The following is a 15,664-nucleotide window of genomic DNA, read 5'->3' as shown; positions in this document are numbered from 1 at the left end:
TGTGCCTAACACGTGGCACCTGTATCCTACAGGACTCCTGAACAAAGTGCTCCATTTTCTGTCACTCCAGCGATTTCTTTTATTTATCGATATCAATTGGGGGCTCCCGTGGGATCCCCAGAGCTGCCCCTTGAGGAAGGCCCACAAGAGACCAGAGGAAAGCACTCTCCCACCTTGATTTCAAGTGAGGTCCCCATGTCTTTTCCTGGGTTCCCTCCGGTGGTTCTCGGAATGGACCTGGAGCCCTGACATTAAACACTCGGCAAATCGACCCACAAAGTAGGGAAACTTTCATTTCTGCCTTTCAAGGCTTAGACGTCCTCACTCTACATAATCCCAGAGAAGGAAGATCCCAGAGGGGAGGCCAAGGGTCGAAAAAGGTGCCTAATGGGGGAGAGGAAGAGCCCCTGCCCTCTGCGATGCCCAAGAGAAGGCTTCAGGAAGAGACCTAGAGGAGGGAACCCAGGGGCATCACGTGGAGAGCTGCACGTGGAGGAGGGGCGGGGAAAGGGCGGCACCGGAAGGAGCCGGCCGCGGCCTGCCATTGGGGGCGCCCTGCGGAGGCCCGCCCCCTCCCCGCCTATCGGAGGGCGGGATAGCCGCGACGCCCCGCCCCTTCCGGCGGTCCGGCTGCGTGTCCGGCTCTCCCGCGCCTCCCCTCCCCCCCGTGCCCTGGGGCCCCGCTGCGGCTGCAGGTGAGGAGCCCCCCGCCCCCCCGAGTTCCGGGGGGCTCCGCGGGGAGGGGGAGGGGACCCCGGGCCGGGGCCTCCTCTGAGTCCGGGTTCGGATCCGCCTGGGGGAGCCGGCCGAGCCCCCTCCGAGGGGCCTGAAGGCCCGGGCTCCTCCGAGAGCGGGTGAGGGGCCCGTCCCCCCCGGGGCCCGGCTTGGGGTCACCTCCTGCGCGTGGGGGAGACGCGAGGGGTCGGAAACGGAGCTTGGGGCCGGAAGGAAGAGGGCCCGAGGCCCCCAGAGGGAAACGCGAGTGGGGTCGCTTGTGGGTCCGCAGTTTGGGGCCCGTCCCGAGCTCCGGGGGCCAGAGCAGTCCTGCCCCGGGGCCGGCCCGGGGTGCTGGGGGCCCGGAGCCCGCAGTGAGCACGTGATCGCCTTGAGGCCGAAATCAGGGACCTGGCCCAAATGGTGCAGAACGCAGTGATGCAGGTGGCGTGTCGGCAAAGTGAGTGTCTCCTGGCCCCGAGGCCTGGTCGTTGTGGCCGCGGCACGGGGAAGAAATTTCAGGTCACCCAAGATGTTCTAATGGTTCTAAAGAATGCTGACAGTCATCATTTGTGGCTTGCAGATGGCTAGTGCTGAACCAAGCTCAGGGACGGAAGTTGCGAGCTACACGTGTGTATACGTGTGTATACGTGTGTGTATACGTGTGTATACGTGTGTGTATGCGTGTGTGTATGCGTGGTGTGTATACGTGTGTGTACGTGTGTATACGTGTGTGTATACGTGTGTGTATGCGTGTGTGTATGCGTGTGTGTACGTGTGTGTATGCGTGTGTGTACGTGTGTGTATGCGTGTGTGTGTACGTGTGTGTACGTGTGTGTATGCGTGTGTGTATACGTGTGACCTGGGACTGAACTCTGGTTGTTTGACGGGAAAGCACCTGGGTAACCTGAGGAAGTTAGCATCGTGGTGACAAGTTGAGATTTCTGTGGCACTCTGGCGCTCACGGTTACAGGAGCAGTCTGGGGATGATGGGCAATCTCCCTGCCACAAGGAGATGTTTAGTTATTTTAAACGTAGAAAATACCTGAATGGGTTGATTGCAAAAAGTTGATTTTATAAAAAATGTGTTGTAAATGGGTTATTGCATTTCGCCATCTCAAAATCTGTCCATTGGATTTCATTCACAGCACTGCCCTCAGGTCCATGAGCAACCGTTGAATTCTAATTTTCTTGGATCTCTTACACCAAATTACAGTCTGGGACACTCATGATTCTCCTCAGTGCCCGAGCCCCCAGAAGCTCTGGTTAGAGGTCGTTGCTATATTATTATTATTATGTACTGATGACTGATCTGACATCAGGTACCTTACAATAGGAAGACAACAGTATACCGATGAAGCCATTAGCCTTATGGGGTTGGAGTGAGTGGCCTATGAGAAAACAATTTCACCCTCCCATGAGGTAGAATATTCTTAAAAGAAAGGGCTAAACTGGCAGACCTGGAACCTGGCTCATTGGGAAAGCACTGTCTGGAACTTGTGCCTGTAGAGGACATCAAAATTCATAAGAGGATGTGTCTTCTTGCTCCTCTCTGCTCTGTCAGAGCAAATGGCTAGAGTCATGCCAGGCAAGCCATGGCTATGTATGAGAGGAGCCATTGAACTGTCATCTGAATCTTAAATAATTGACAAGTGTTTTATGTTGGCCTTTTAACATAGGATGTGACTTTTTACCACAACCAGTTCACTGAATGAAAAGAAATATCACCATGGCTGATTATTTCAGGATAATGCTTATTGGTCAATTTTTTTGGCTACTTTAAAGGAGAGATTCATTCTTCATCTAGAATTTTTATTCATCCTAAACATGTCCACAGATAGAATAGAAATTTTTGTGCAGATTACCTTTTGGACACTTGTAGTTTTGTGTTTTTTTGGTTTTGGTTTTGGTTTTTTAAGTTTTTGCTAGGCAATAGGGTTAAGTGGCTTGCCCAAGGCCACACAGCTAGGTCATTATTAAATGTTTGAGATGGGATTTGAACCCATGTACTCCTGACTCCAGAGCGGGTGCTTTATTCACTGTGCCACCTAGCCACCCGGACACATGTAACTTTAAAATGCTTATTCAGTCCATTTATTTATACTATTTTTGAGCTTTTGGTTATAACTTAATTTGCCATCCAATAACAAATCAGTGGGATTAAGTGACTTGCCTTAAGTCACACAGCTAGGTAATTATTATGTGTCTGAATCTGGATTTAAACTCAGGTCTTTCTGACTCCAGGGCAGGTGCTCTATCCACTGCACTACTTAGCTGCCCCACACCACTCTATATTTTAACCAGTCTTGATGAAAACTGCTTCAAAATAGAGTTTTAGATTTGGTACAACTAGGCTCCCTTCTTTTGCATTTTTGTTCATTCATTCCCTTGGGATTCTTGACCTCTTGGTGCTCTTCATGAATTTTGGTATTTTTTTTTAGCTCTATAAAATAACTTTTTGATAGTTTGATTGTTATGGCAATGCAAAAGTAACTTAATTTGGGGAGAGCAGTCAGTTTTATTATGCCAGCTTAGTGCAGTTATGAACAGTTTTTCCAGTTGTTTAGTTCTGATTGTGTTTTCATGAAAAGGATTTTGTAATTACGTTCATATTCTTTCTAGGCTTGTCTTGAGAGGTAGATCCCCAGGTATTTTCTGTTGTCTGCACTTACTTAGCTCTCGCTGTGGGGGCTGGGGGTTATACAGAGAAACGCTAATGATTTTGGTGACTTTCTTTTCTATCCTACTACTTTGCTAACGTTAATTGCTTAAAGAGGTTCTTTAGTTGGTTTGATGGGGTTTTCTAAATGTAGGCTCATATTATCAGTGAAACTTGTGTTTCCTTACTGCCTTTTCTAATTCCTTCACTTTCTTTTACTTCTCTCATTGCCAAAGCTAATGTTTCTTTTTCTTTTTTAGGTTTTTGCTAGGCAATGGGGTTAAGTGACTTGCCCAGGGTCACACAGCTAGTAAGTATCAAGCGTCTGAGATGGGATTTGAACTCAGGTTCTCCTGACTCCAGGTCTTTGCTCTGTGCACTATACCACTAGCAACCCCTAAAGCTGACATCTCTAATACAATATTGAATACTAGTGGTCTTACTGGGAATGCTGTTTATTCCCATTACAAAGAATGCTTCCTGATGGTTTCCATGAGATACTACTTATCATTTGAAGTAAAACTGTATTTATTCCTCTGATTTCTAGTGTTTTGAATAGGAATGATTGCCTTTTGTCATAGGCTTTTTCAGTATTTTGGGGGAACAGTCATTTAATTTCTGTTAATTTTGTTATTGACACAGTAAATTAGGTTGTTTCCCTCATATTGAATCATCCCTCCCTACTGGCCTAAATGCTACCTGGGTCCTGTTGTATTATCCTAGCAATAATTTATATGTAATGTAATCTCTACGGGATTTTTTTAGCTTCCTTATAATGAGAGACAACCAGGGCAGCAATTGGGACAGGGGTGGAGAGTTAAGCTGGAGATTCCAAAGTGCCGGTCAGTCCAAAACACAGTGGAAGAGAGCTGGGCAGTGCTGTTGCTACTGTATTCAATATCAGGCCTTGTTTTATACATAAAATGTTCATAGGTAAGAGATGCTGCCAAATTTTCTATACCATCCTCCAGGAATAGAGAATAGGAATAGAGAAATGACCACATTTACTGATGGTTGATCTGTAGTTTGGTATAACATTTGGTTTGATTTCTGGGATGATTTTGTAACAGTTGTTTTGTATTTTATAATGTACTGCAAAATACTTTAAAAATTATACAAGTTAATAACACTAACAATGACATCCAAATGTATCTACTTATAAAATACCATGTCAATCAAATTACCAAAAGATTATTTTATAGAGCTAGGGAAAATGGTAAAAAAAATTCATCAGGTGCACAAGAGTCAAGAATCTTAAGGCAGTTAGTTTTTTAAAAATGCAAAGCAAGGCAGCCTAGTTATACCAGATCTCCACCTCTATATTAAAGTAATCAGTATCACAACTGTGTGGGCTAAGAAACAGCAGTAGATCGATCAGTGGAACAGATTAGGTACCAAAGAAGCTGTAGTAAATGACTGGAAGCAGTAGACTGTTTGGTAAATCCAAAGATTCCAGTTTCTGGGCTAAGAATTCACTAATTGACAAGAATTGCTGGGAATCCTGGAAAATAATATGCCAGATATAGGCATAGACCAACATTTCACACCCTCTACCAAAATCCACTCAAAATGGGTCCATGATTTCCACAGAAAAAGTGATTCTACAAGCCACCTAGGACAGCATGGAATAGATTATCTGTTCTACAGAGATGAAAGGAGTTTGTGACCAAAGAAGAGAGAGAACATCATAAAATGCAAAAGAGATCATTTTGTTTATATGAAATTAAAAGCTTTTTGCACAAATGAGTATAATGCAATCACAAACAGAAGGAATGCAAAAAGCTGGGAAACCATTTTAACAGTGTTTCTGCTAAAAGATACATTTCTAAAATACTGACATAAGTGAATCAAATTTGGAAGATTACACATGCTTCCCCAGTTGATAAATGGCCAGATATGAGCTGCAGTTTTAAAATGAAGAAATTAATGCTATATTTAGTGTTGACCATAATTTCCTTAGGTTAAAAATGAAACAACAAAGTTAGTTTTATAAATGAAGTTTAATTCTCTAGGATCTTACCAAAACCCCTGGGTGGATGGCAGCCTTGCAAATGCCAACAACCAAACTAACTGAATAATCAGTATTTAGAGAAGTTTGACAAAGGAACAGCAAAATGGCGGTCAACCACTCAGGTTACACATTTGTACCTAAAGGTGTCATTGATTACTTTATGATTCTCCAACCAGTCCACGAAGTCTGTTCCATGTCAAAACTGACCAAGGTCCGGTTAACCCAGGACTGCTGTCTCCTCTTCTGACACTGTTTTATGTGTTATTATATATGATAGCGACAACTAAAACATTGGAGTTTCTTCCTTTCCAAAATGTCTAAATTACAAGAATTTATTCGAGTTCTCATTTAGATAACCAAAGCAGAGTTCTGCTTTCTCAGGATGGACTTTAACTGATTGTTTACCCAGCATCTACAGTAAAACTTGTAGAGGCAATTAGAGGGGCATTAGGCTGTTTCACACAGAAAGAGCCTCCCTTCAGATTTATAACTGGAGACACAGACCTTGTTGGAGGGGCAGAAGGTGAATGTTCCAATCTTATAGACCTCAATTAGAGGCTGATAGAACAACTTTTGATCAGAAATATTTTAATTCTAATTTAAGGAATATCAGATTTGACAGTAGTCATATGAAAAAATGCTCTAAATCATTATTGCTTAGAGAAACTCAAATTAAATAACTCTAGGCAGCCAGTTGGCACAGTGGAAAGAGCACTGGCCTTAGATTCAGTTCATTGTATTTCTGGATTATCTTTCATAAAAAGATCATGTCCTTCTGCCCATTTTACTCAGGAACTGATCACATCAGACAGTAGAAGAGGTTGTAAAGCCTAGCATTGTAAAAACCTTAAAAATATAGGGATAAGGGGTGGGTAGGTGGCACAGTGGATGGAGCACCAGCCCTGGAGTCAGGAGTACCTGAGTTCAAATCTGGCCTCAGACACTTAATGATGACCTAGCTGTGTGGCCTTGGGCAAGCCACTTAACCTCATTGCCTTGCAAAAATCTAAAAAGAAAAAAAAAACTATAGGGATAAAAGACAATGACAGAAAATATCAGGTAGATATTTTATTCTTTTAGATCTTAACTTCTAAGCTGTAGGTGAAGGTAATGACCACACCTGAACCGGGAAAGAGTTGAACTTTTATGCATAAAAAGAGAAGAGGGCAAATTCTTTACCTACCCTTGTGGCCTGAACATTAAGGTTGCTCATTATTAAGTAGCCCAAATGCTCCTCAGAGACTCTCATCCTTGTACACAACTCTCTGGTCTCTTCTGGCTGGACCCATCACCCAGCTTCTGGATCATCCTCCTGAGTTTGTAATTACCACCTGGGGAGATGTTCAGGAGTCTTAATTTCTTCTCTAGTATGTGAAAAATGACTACTCTGTAATGAAATCAATCTTTTAACAGGAGTAAATATTTGAGAATCTCATACCTTGACAGGGTCATTCTGATCCACTTATATTCAATTCTGATTCTTTTATTTTTTTTATTTTTTAGGTTTTTTGCAAGGCAAATGGGGTTAAGTGGTTTGTCCAAGGCCACACAGCTAGGTCATCTTTAAGTGTCTGAGACCAGATTTGAACTCAGGTACTCCTGACTCCAGGGCCTGTGCTCTATCCACTACGCCACCTAGCTGCTCCTCAATTCTGATTCTTACAGAGTTCCTTATCAAAGTGTAATAGTTTTTGCAGCTGTACCTGGTCAAAGGTTGATGTTTCTTAGCTATTGGGAGGAATGGAAGGTTTGCTCCATTGATTTTGAAATGAAGATCTGGTCCTCCTTTAGACTTTGAAAACAAGGACTCACCCTGCCCCAGGTATTTGAAAAAACTCTTATCTCTCTCTCCTGGAAAATAGCATCTTAGAAGGATGGTTCTCTGCTATCAAACAATAGAATGGTCTCCAGGGAATTTAAGATTTTTTTCTCCTTGTTACTTCTGTTCCCCTTCCCTTTCTTCCTGTTGGGGTGGTGAACCTTAATTCTTAGATTTAAAATAAAGCAAAAGAGAATGATAGGTTGGGGACAGCTAAGTGGCATAGTGGATAGAACACTGGCATCAGGAGGACTTGAGTTCAAGTCTGAACTCATACACTCAATTACCTAGCTATGTGAACTTGGGCAAATCACTTAAACCCAATTGCCTTGTAACTCCCATCCTCCCCCCCAAAAAAAAAAGAAAATGACAGGTGCTACATGAAGTGTTCTTGTGTAATATATCAGTCAGGTCCTCCATTGGTACCTAAGTGTCACTGATTTGATTTATGGTCCTCTAGCCTGTTCATAAGGTCTATTCTCTGTCAGACCCAAGAAGCATCTAGATAGTAGCTGGACTTCTGTCTCCTTTCTAGTGCAGTTGTGAGCCATCATCCTTAGAAAAAAAATAAAGCAAAAGGAAATGAAAAGTTCTGCAGGAAGCTTTCTTGTTGAAGATAAAGGGGCCAGTTTCCTGCCTCAGGATGGTCTGTGTCTCAGATTCTTTACTGAACTATGAAAAGCAAACTTGCAAATGCAATCAGGGGAAGCAGGCTGCTTAGAAGAGGCAGACACTACCTCCTTTTTGTTGCCTAAGATTGCTTGAGTTAAATTACGGCGATGTGATAAATCATGATTCAGAGCTGGGGATGCAAGTGTGGAAGAAAATAAAGATTTATTAAAAGAGGTTACAGCACATAAGTGGTAGGAAAATTAAGAAGAGACTAAAGTGAAGACCACTGTGGGTTGCTGATTGAACTGATCAGGCCATCTGACCAGGGTTTCATTAGGAATCTGGAAGGTAAAAGAGGAGGATCCCCTTCCTCAGATCTCTTTTTATTTTATTTATTTATATTTTGCAAGGCAAATGTGGTTAAATGACTTGCCCAAGGCCACACAGCTAGGTAATTATTAATTGTCTGAGGCCGGATTTGAACTCCGGTTCTCCTGACTCCAGGGCTTGTGCTCTATCCACTGTGCCAACTAGCCGCCTCCTCAGATCTCTTTAAATTGCCCCTCAGAATTCATGGGAGCCTTGGTGACTTGTGAGTGACCCAAGTCCAGCATTGGAGATTTTGGCTTTTGGGAGAAGTCTCTTTTGGGTGGTCTTGGATGTTCCAGAGCCTGTTGTTGGCTGCCCTACCAGAAAACAATGCAACCAAAATTGGGTTGAAGGTCAGGCCCTCAGATGTGGCCTAAATTAGATATTAAAGTAAAAAGGAAGAAGGAACATTCCCTCAACAGTGCAAACAAAAAGATTTACAAAGCTTGTCTCCAAGTAAACTCAAAACTCCCTATGCCCATGTTTCTTTGCATCAGTTTTATGCCTGGAGATGGTCAAAGGTTCACCTGACTTAACAATCCCCACTTGTACTGAAAAGCCAGTTTTCTTCAGAAATGTAAAACTTTGTCAGATTTCAGAGCTAGAGGAGGGGAGAGGACATCCTGAAAGATAGCTACCAAAAGCTTAATGGAACAAAAGTATTTATAGAAAACACAAAGAAATAGCAAATTTTTGTGACTAACCAATGTGGTTCAACGTTAGTGTAAAAAAGGTGCCATTGGTGACCATTTACTCTTCTTCCCCATCCCGGAGGGCTGTCCTGCCTCACAACTGATAAGCATCCATTCAGCAACATGACTAGGGTCTCCTCTTCTGCCTGGATAGTTTAGGTTCTCAGATATACAGGGAGGCCAGAGGGCCAGTGAAAATGGGAATTCTGATCAGGAGCCACTGAGACGCTCTGACCAGATCCCATCTGGGAGATCACAACCTCTAATGCCTCTTTGTTCTCAGTGAATGGGAAGGGGATAGAAGGGAAGGAATGGGAAGGGGATAGAAGGGAAGGAATGGGAAGGAAAGGGTGGGACCAAGCTTTCCAAACCTTACCCTACCTTGAGTCTTTTTCCTTCCCTTGGAGTCTCTCCCCTGAGCAGAGAGCCAGGGTCTGTGGGCCCTAATCTCTGTATTTCCCTATAGCTCAGCCTCTTGCTCAGGAAGAAAAAGAGAGACTTCATCTCTTCTGCTTCTGGGAACCTTCTTCCTCCTCAGCTCAGTTTTCAGAGGACCCAGGCCTGGCCCAGGCAGGGAGACCAGAGCCAAAGGGAATGGCCCTTGGGAGACATAGCCCTGCACCACAGGTAAGTGCAGTCCATCCACAGATCAACATCAGGGGGCGGGGAGGGTCTGATTAGAGAGAACCAAACCCCAGATAAGAGTCCTGACCTGACACAATTCCCACCCCCCACCCCCCCGCCCCGGGCAGAAGACATTTTTAATAATCTTCATAACTGCTCTTACGGTAGCAGAAAAGAATTGGAAAATGAGGGGATTGTCCATCAATTGGGGAATAGCTGAACAGATTGTGGTATGTGTTTGTGATGAAACTGTTATTCTGGTATTTGTTTTTGTTTTTATTACAAGGCAATGGAGTTGAGTGACTTGCCCAAGCTCACACAGCTAGGTAATTATTAAGTGTCTGAGTCTGGATTTCAACTCATGTCCTCCTGACTCCAGGGCCAGTGCTCTATCCACTATGCCACCTAGATTCCCCTGAAACTGTTAATCTGTAAGAAATCATAAGGATTGGGATTTCAGAAAAGCCTGGAAAGACTTTCATGAACTGATACTGAGTCAGATGAGCAAAAGCAAAACTTTATATGCACTAATAAGATGGGTGATGATCAACCATGATGGACTTCATTATTTCAGCAGTACAATAATCAAAGACAATTTTAAGTCTTGTTTTGGAAAATACTATCCATATCCAGAGGAAGAACTGTGGAGTTTAAATGAAGCCCAAGTCTGATTATCTTCAGTTTTTAAAAGTTGTCTTCTATATCATGTCATTTTTTTATCTGTTGTGTTCCTTATTCTGTTTAAAGATTTTATTTGAGTTTTACAATTTTCCCCCTAGTCTTACTTCCCTCCCCCATCCCCCACAGAAGGCAGTTTGACAGTCTTTACATTTTTCCCATGGTGTGCATTGATCCAAATTGAATGTCATGAGAGAGAAATCATATCCTTAAGGAAGAAACATAAAGTATAACATATAAGAGATAGCAAGATCAGACAATAAGATATCAGGTTTTTTTCCTAAATTAAAGGTTCTTGGTCTTTGTTCAAACTCCACAGTTCTTTCTCCAGTTACAGATGGTATTCTCCATCTCAGACAGTCCCAAATTGTCCCTGGTTGTTACACTGATGGAATGAGCGAGTCCATCAAGGCTGATCCCCCATGTTGCTGTTATTGAAGGATATTTACTTGATTTCCAATTCTGTGCTACCAGAAACAGGGCTGCTATGAATATTTTTGTACAAGTGATGTTTTTACCCTTTTTCATCATCTCTTCAGGGCATAGACTCGGTAATGGTATTGCCGGATCAAAGGGTATGTACATTTTTGTTGCCCTTTGGGCATAGTTTCAGACTGCTCTCCAGAAAGTTTGCATGAGTTCATAGCTCCACCAACAATGTATTAGTGTCCCAGATTTCCCACAATCCTTCCAACAATGATCATTGTCCTTTCTGGTCATATTGGCCAGTCTAAGAGGTGTGAGGTAGTATCTTGGAGATGTTTTAATTTGCATTTCTCTGTATCCTTATTCTGTTTAAACTTGATTTTTCTCTCACAGCATGATCACTATGGATCTATGTTTGTGGGTGGCTATGTGGTGCAGTTGATAAAGCACTGGCCCTGGAGTCAGGAGTACCTGGGTTCAAATCCGGTCTCAAACACTTAATAATTACCTAGCTGTGTGGACTTTGCCTTGCAAAAACCTTAAAAAAAAAACCATATGGATCTATGTTTGGCATGGTCATAAATGTACAGCTTATATTAGGTTGCTTTTGTTCAGAGGAGGGGAGAAAAGAAAATGTAAAACTCAAAACCTTGCCAACAAAAAGGTTCATTAAAATCCTCCATTGCAGGTAGTTGGAAAAAGAAGGTAGGGGAAAAGGTAGGGAAAAAGAAGAAATAAAAGCAATCATAGAGCCAAGACATAAAATGATTTAGCTATGACCCACAATACTCAGAGCTCCTTCAAGCTCTCAATAGAGTAAAAATTATCTCCTTCATTTGGGTGGAAATAATTTCATACCACTACATTTATTTCTTTAATTAATTTAATGGCATTAATATTCCATATTTCTCCCAAGATAAAAGTTTATTTCAGAGACGTAGAAAATATACTATAATTTCAATATTTCTATTTAGTCAAATGTACATAGAATGCATTTGATCCCCAGACTATACATTCTTGATTGCTTTTAACAAATTCATCAGTTTTATTACCATATCATTTATTCTGGTTTTGATGAAGTAGATCTTCTCTCTTTCTCCTCCATGTTCTGATATCTCTGATATGCATTTTGTCTGATTCACTAATCAGTAGAAATTCACCTTAAGACATTTCTCAACTTTATTCTGATGGAAAATAGCAAACATATTTGTCAGTATTCCATTGAACCTTTCAAGATTCCAAGTGTTGTTTCTGATTCTACTAAAGAGTTTAAGATTTGGGTAAAGTCCTTCTCTCTCCTTCAGTTTTCTCCTTTAAATTGATGAACATTGGCCTGGATCAATTCTGAAGTGTGTTTTCTCTTTTAAGTTTTCTGAGTTTTGATGTTTTAGGTGGTGGTGACATTCAAGGATGTGGCTGTGGACTTCACCCCAGAGGAGTGGAGCCTGTTGGATGATGCTCAGAAACAGCTGCACAAGGATGTCATGCTGGAGATTGCTCAGAACTTGCTTTTCTTGGGTAAAGACCACTTCCCCTGGGAGCTCTAAATCTGCCATTAGTAGGGGAATCTTCACTCCCTCCCTAATGTAGAGGATTGGTGGCATCCATCACTTCTTAGAAAGGCCAAAGTGCTGGCCTCCCTTTTGAAGAGACAAGAATCTGCTGCTGCCTGGTTTTCCTAGGAGAGGTGTTTTTGTTGTGGGCTAGGGATCTTGGAGTTTACTTTGTAGCTCCTGAAGGTTTTTCCTTTTACATCTAAGTAGCTTTAAGTGAAGGACCAAACCAGTGATCCTGAATATCAGACTTGGGATGATCACAGGCAGTGCAAGTTTAATCTCTGCCTGGATATGTATTTTGCCTGCAAAGTCTCTCAGCATAGATCCTTTAGCTTCTCCTTGAAGATGGGCAGTGAAGGGACCCTCTTGGCTCCAGGTCCAGTGCTCCCTCCTTTGTACTATCAGCTGCCTCTAATTCCTAGCAAATGAAAGCAATGGAATATGACTGTTGCTCTATGAGAGAGTAAAGAAAGTTGGAATTTTCTGATTCCAAGTTGATGCCACATTTTCTGTTGTCCCTCATCCCATAACCCTCAAAGTTCCTATGAATAACCTTCCTGAACACTTTCTTTGAATCTTCTTTGGGACCACTTTGTGATCCTTGCTTACATTCCACCTTCCCCAATGAGGAAGAAATGACAAGTTTCTCTGCATCCTCATTCCCAATTTATTTCCCATGGCCAGGATTTCCAGTTCCTAGAGAAAATTTGTTCATCCACTTGGAGCAAGAAGGTGTGCGGATCTCCTGTCCAGGTGAGTGACTGCAGGGTGTGTGCTGGGCCTCAGGTGGCTTCTGGATGTGACAGGAATGAAGTTGTTGACTTGGGGGGTTGGAAGACCTGACTTGTTATTCCTTTTCAGATACTTTTTAGCACTGAGATCCTGGGCAAGTCATTGAAAGTCTGATCTTCATTTTCTTTTTTTGTTAAATGAGGGACTTGGACTGCCTGAATTCTCATTTCCCTTCTAGTGATACTTTAGAGATACCCATTCAGAGTCTTTGTTGGCCATTTTGGAACATGGAATTTCCCTGCAGCTATCTAGAGAGGATTGAGGTTGTCTCATATGAAGTCTTTCTTAGATCTTTCATTAATCAATTTTTAGGTGGTTGTGATATGCCAGACCCTTTGCTAAGCACCAGAGACATAAGGAGATTCCCCGTTCTCAAGAAGTTCACAGGCTCTTGGGAAAGATAATATAGGGACACAATTCTATAAAGCCTGCTTTATCTGAGATAAACTAGAGCCAGGTAAAAGAAGGAAGATTAAGGGGACCTGGATAAAACTTAGGGAAGAAGGTGGGGTTTGAGCTATCCTTCAGAGAAGGCAGATTGAGCATTCTAGGCATAAATTGTCATTAACATGGGGGAATGGGACAAATTTCCCCGTAGAAGGTAGGGTGAGACACAGAGCATTTCTTTTTTTTTTAAAGGTTTTTGCAAGGCAATGGGGTTAAGTGGCTTGCCCAAGGCCACACAGGTAGGTAATTATTAAGTGTCTGAGGCTGGATTTGAACTCAGGTACTCCTGACTCCAGGGCTGGTGCTCTATTCACTGCGCCACCTAGCTGCCCCAAACACAGAGCATTTCAAAGAAGAACCCAACTACTTGTCTATAAGAAACAGCATTGGTAGAAGGTGTCACATTGAAAGGAAGGATTGTGCCCTATTCTGTAATTCATGTTGCATTTATGACTTCAAGCATTCCTCTCCCTGTCCTTTGATTCAGTGATAACTACAAGGAGACCTCTAAAATAAAAAGATAAAGAAAGAGCAAAAAAGCTTCCCTGCACAAGAAATGGTTCTGATTGCTGTTTATTGTTGTTATAAAAAGGAAACTGGAAGCAAGGGTGTTGCCCCTATATTGAGGAATGACTGAAGAAGTGATGACCCAAGAAGATAATAGGGCCTTGAGGTCTGAGCTGATATGATGCAGGACTCAATTTCAGACTATCTGATCAATGCAGTGAACAGCTATAACCCCAGGGTAGAGCAAAATCTTCCAGAATCTGGTTTTTGGAATGTCTTTTCTTAACAATCTTGAAAAGTATATTGGGATTCACCCTGGTGAGGTAAATATGAGATACTATTCATTCATTTTCAGGGGTGTGTATATCTGAGCTGTCCATCTGTTGAACCACCAGCTATATTGGGCTTTCAAGCAGATTAAAATGATATGGTCTCTTACCTAGGTATGAAGGGGAAAGGGAGAGAGAATTTTACAAGCTCTTTAGAAAGAATCGAAATTCCTTTCCTCTTAATAGTTCACTTACCTGTCCACAAAAAGAATCATAAGTGGAATGATAAAAGATTTGTAGTGGCTTCATATATTTTTGGAATGAACTAGTTAGTAACCTGTTAGTAGTTCAATTGGCTAAGTAGTTTAGTAATTGTAAATGAATTTTGGGGCAATTGCATATGTTACCTTGAATTTTGTTTTTTGTTTTTTTTTCCCCATAAAACTGTTTCCTTTTCAAAGGCAAAGCTCTTTATTTATTGACTTCTTTTAAACATGATAGATCAAAAGACATTGCAGATAGTAGATTGAGTCAAATTGTGAGTATATCTGTGATAATTGACAATACCATGGAGATTTGAATAGATTTGATGATAGATAAAACTGAAAATTCTTATGTGACAATGGAGAAGAGTAATCTTTGTCTCAAGTTGACTTGAAATTTATACTGAGTGACTACACAATAGAGCTTGAAAACTAGTCTATACTGAATAATAAGATAATCACCTTATTAGTAAAGAATAAAAATGGCATCACGCAGATTCATTTGGAGAAAAGATTGAAAGTCATATGGAGAGTATCTTGTCTAGTGTAGTGGATGTGACCAGGTTTGAGTTCTAATCTTTTGTGCTAGTATCAGGGTCAGTTCACTTGGCCATTCAGATCTCATGACCCAAGTTGTAAAGTATGCTTACATGGCTAGCTCTTTAATTGTCTCAGGTTTGTTGTGAGGATCTGACCCAATTGCGTTTTGACTTCCTTGTGCCTTCAATTATCCTTACAGGTTTAGGCTTATAACATTTTTAAGTGATTGATTCTGCCCATTTAAGTTTGAAGCCTCCTTATTTTTAATGGGGAAATTGAATTTCAATTACTTTACTTTCTGCTAATTGAAATAAGAGGATATATTTATATTTACCTCTGTGTGTGTGTGTGTGTGTGTGTGTGTGTGTGTGTGTGTGTGTGTGTATTTGTATTTGTTTCTATCAGATGAAGCCAGGTTTGATGAGAGGAGTACAAATCTGAAAATGACATCTTGCAATGACTATTCTTGTTACAGTGAAGAGAGGGATCATCTGGATAAACATCAGAGAACTCACATTGTTGAGAAAGAATATAAATGTACACAACATGGAAAAACTTTCAATAAGAGTTCTAGTATTACCAGATCCACCTTGAGAATCCACCTTGAGGAGAAATCATATGAATGTGGAAAGACTTTCATGTTGAACTCCAGTCATGCTCAATATCAGAGAATACACCATAGTAAG

At 41.7% G+C, this 15,664-nt stretch overlaps 2 protein-coding genes across 2 annotated transcripts in view; both read left to right on the top strand.

Moving 5' to 3' along the window:
• The window catches only part of LOC141504102 (uncharacterized), a 51,704-nt gene that overhangs the window by 31,865 nt on the left and 4,175 nt on the right, over positions 1-15,664 (top strand). The window lies entirely within an intron of this gene.
• Positions 625-15,662, top strand: LOC141504101 (zinc finger protein 624-like). The gene is made up of 5 exons (XM_074208933.1): positions 625-1,174; positions 9,343-9,503; positions 11,996-12,122; positions 12,845-12,913; positions 15,454-15,662. The coding sequence occupies exons 1-5, from the start codon at positions 1,135-1,137 to the stop codon at positions 15,570-15,572; spliced, it is 516 nt and encodes a 171-aa protein (XP_074065034.1). The 5' UTR covers positions 625-1,134; the 3' UTR covers positions 15,573-15,662.

This window comes from Macrotis lagotis, unplaced genomic scaffold (assembly GCF_037893015.1).
Source record: "Macrotis lagotis isolate mMagLag1 unplaced genomic scaffold, bilby.v1.9.chrom.fasta BILBYCTG106, whole genome shotgun sequence".
NCBI lineage: Eukaryota > Metazoa > Chordata > Mammalia > Peramelemorphia > Peramelidae > Macrotis > Macrotis lagotis.
Note: the sequence above shows the minus strand (reverse complement) of the source record. Positions and strands in the feature narration are given on the sequence as shown.

Coding starts and splice junctions, on each gene's coding strand:
- LOC141504101 (XM_074208933.1), top strand. CDS start 1,135: ATGGTGCAGAACGCAGTGATGCAGGTGGCGTGTCGGCAAA. Junction 12,123..12,844: donor TCAGAACTTGCTTTTCTTGG/GTAAAGACCACT, acceptor TCCCATGGCCAG/GATTTCCAGTTCCTAGAGAA. Junction 12,914..15,453: donor TGTGCGGATCTCCTGTCCAG/GTGAGTGACTGC, acceptor TTCTTGTTACAG/TGAAGAGAGGGATCATCTGG.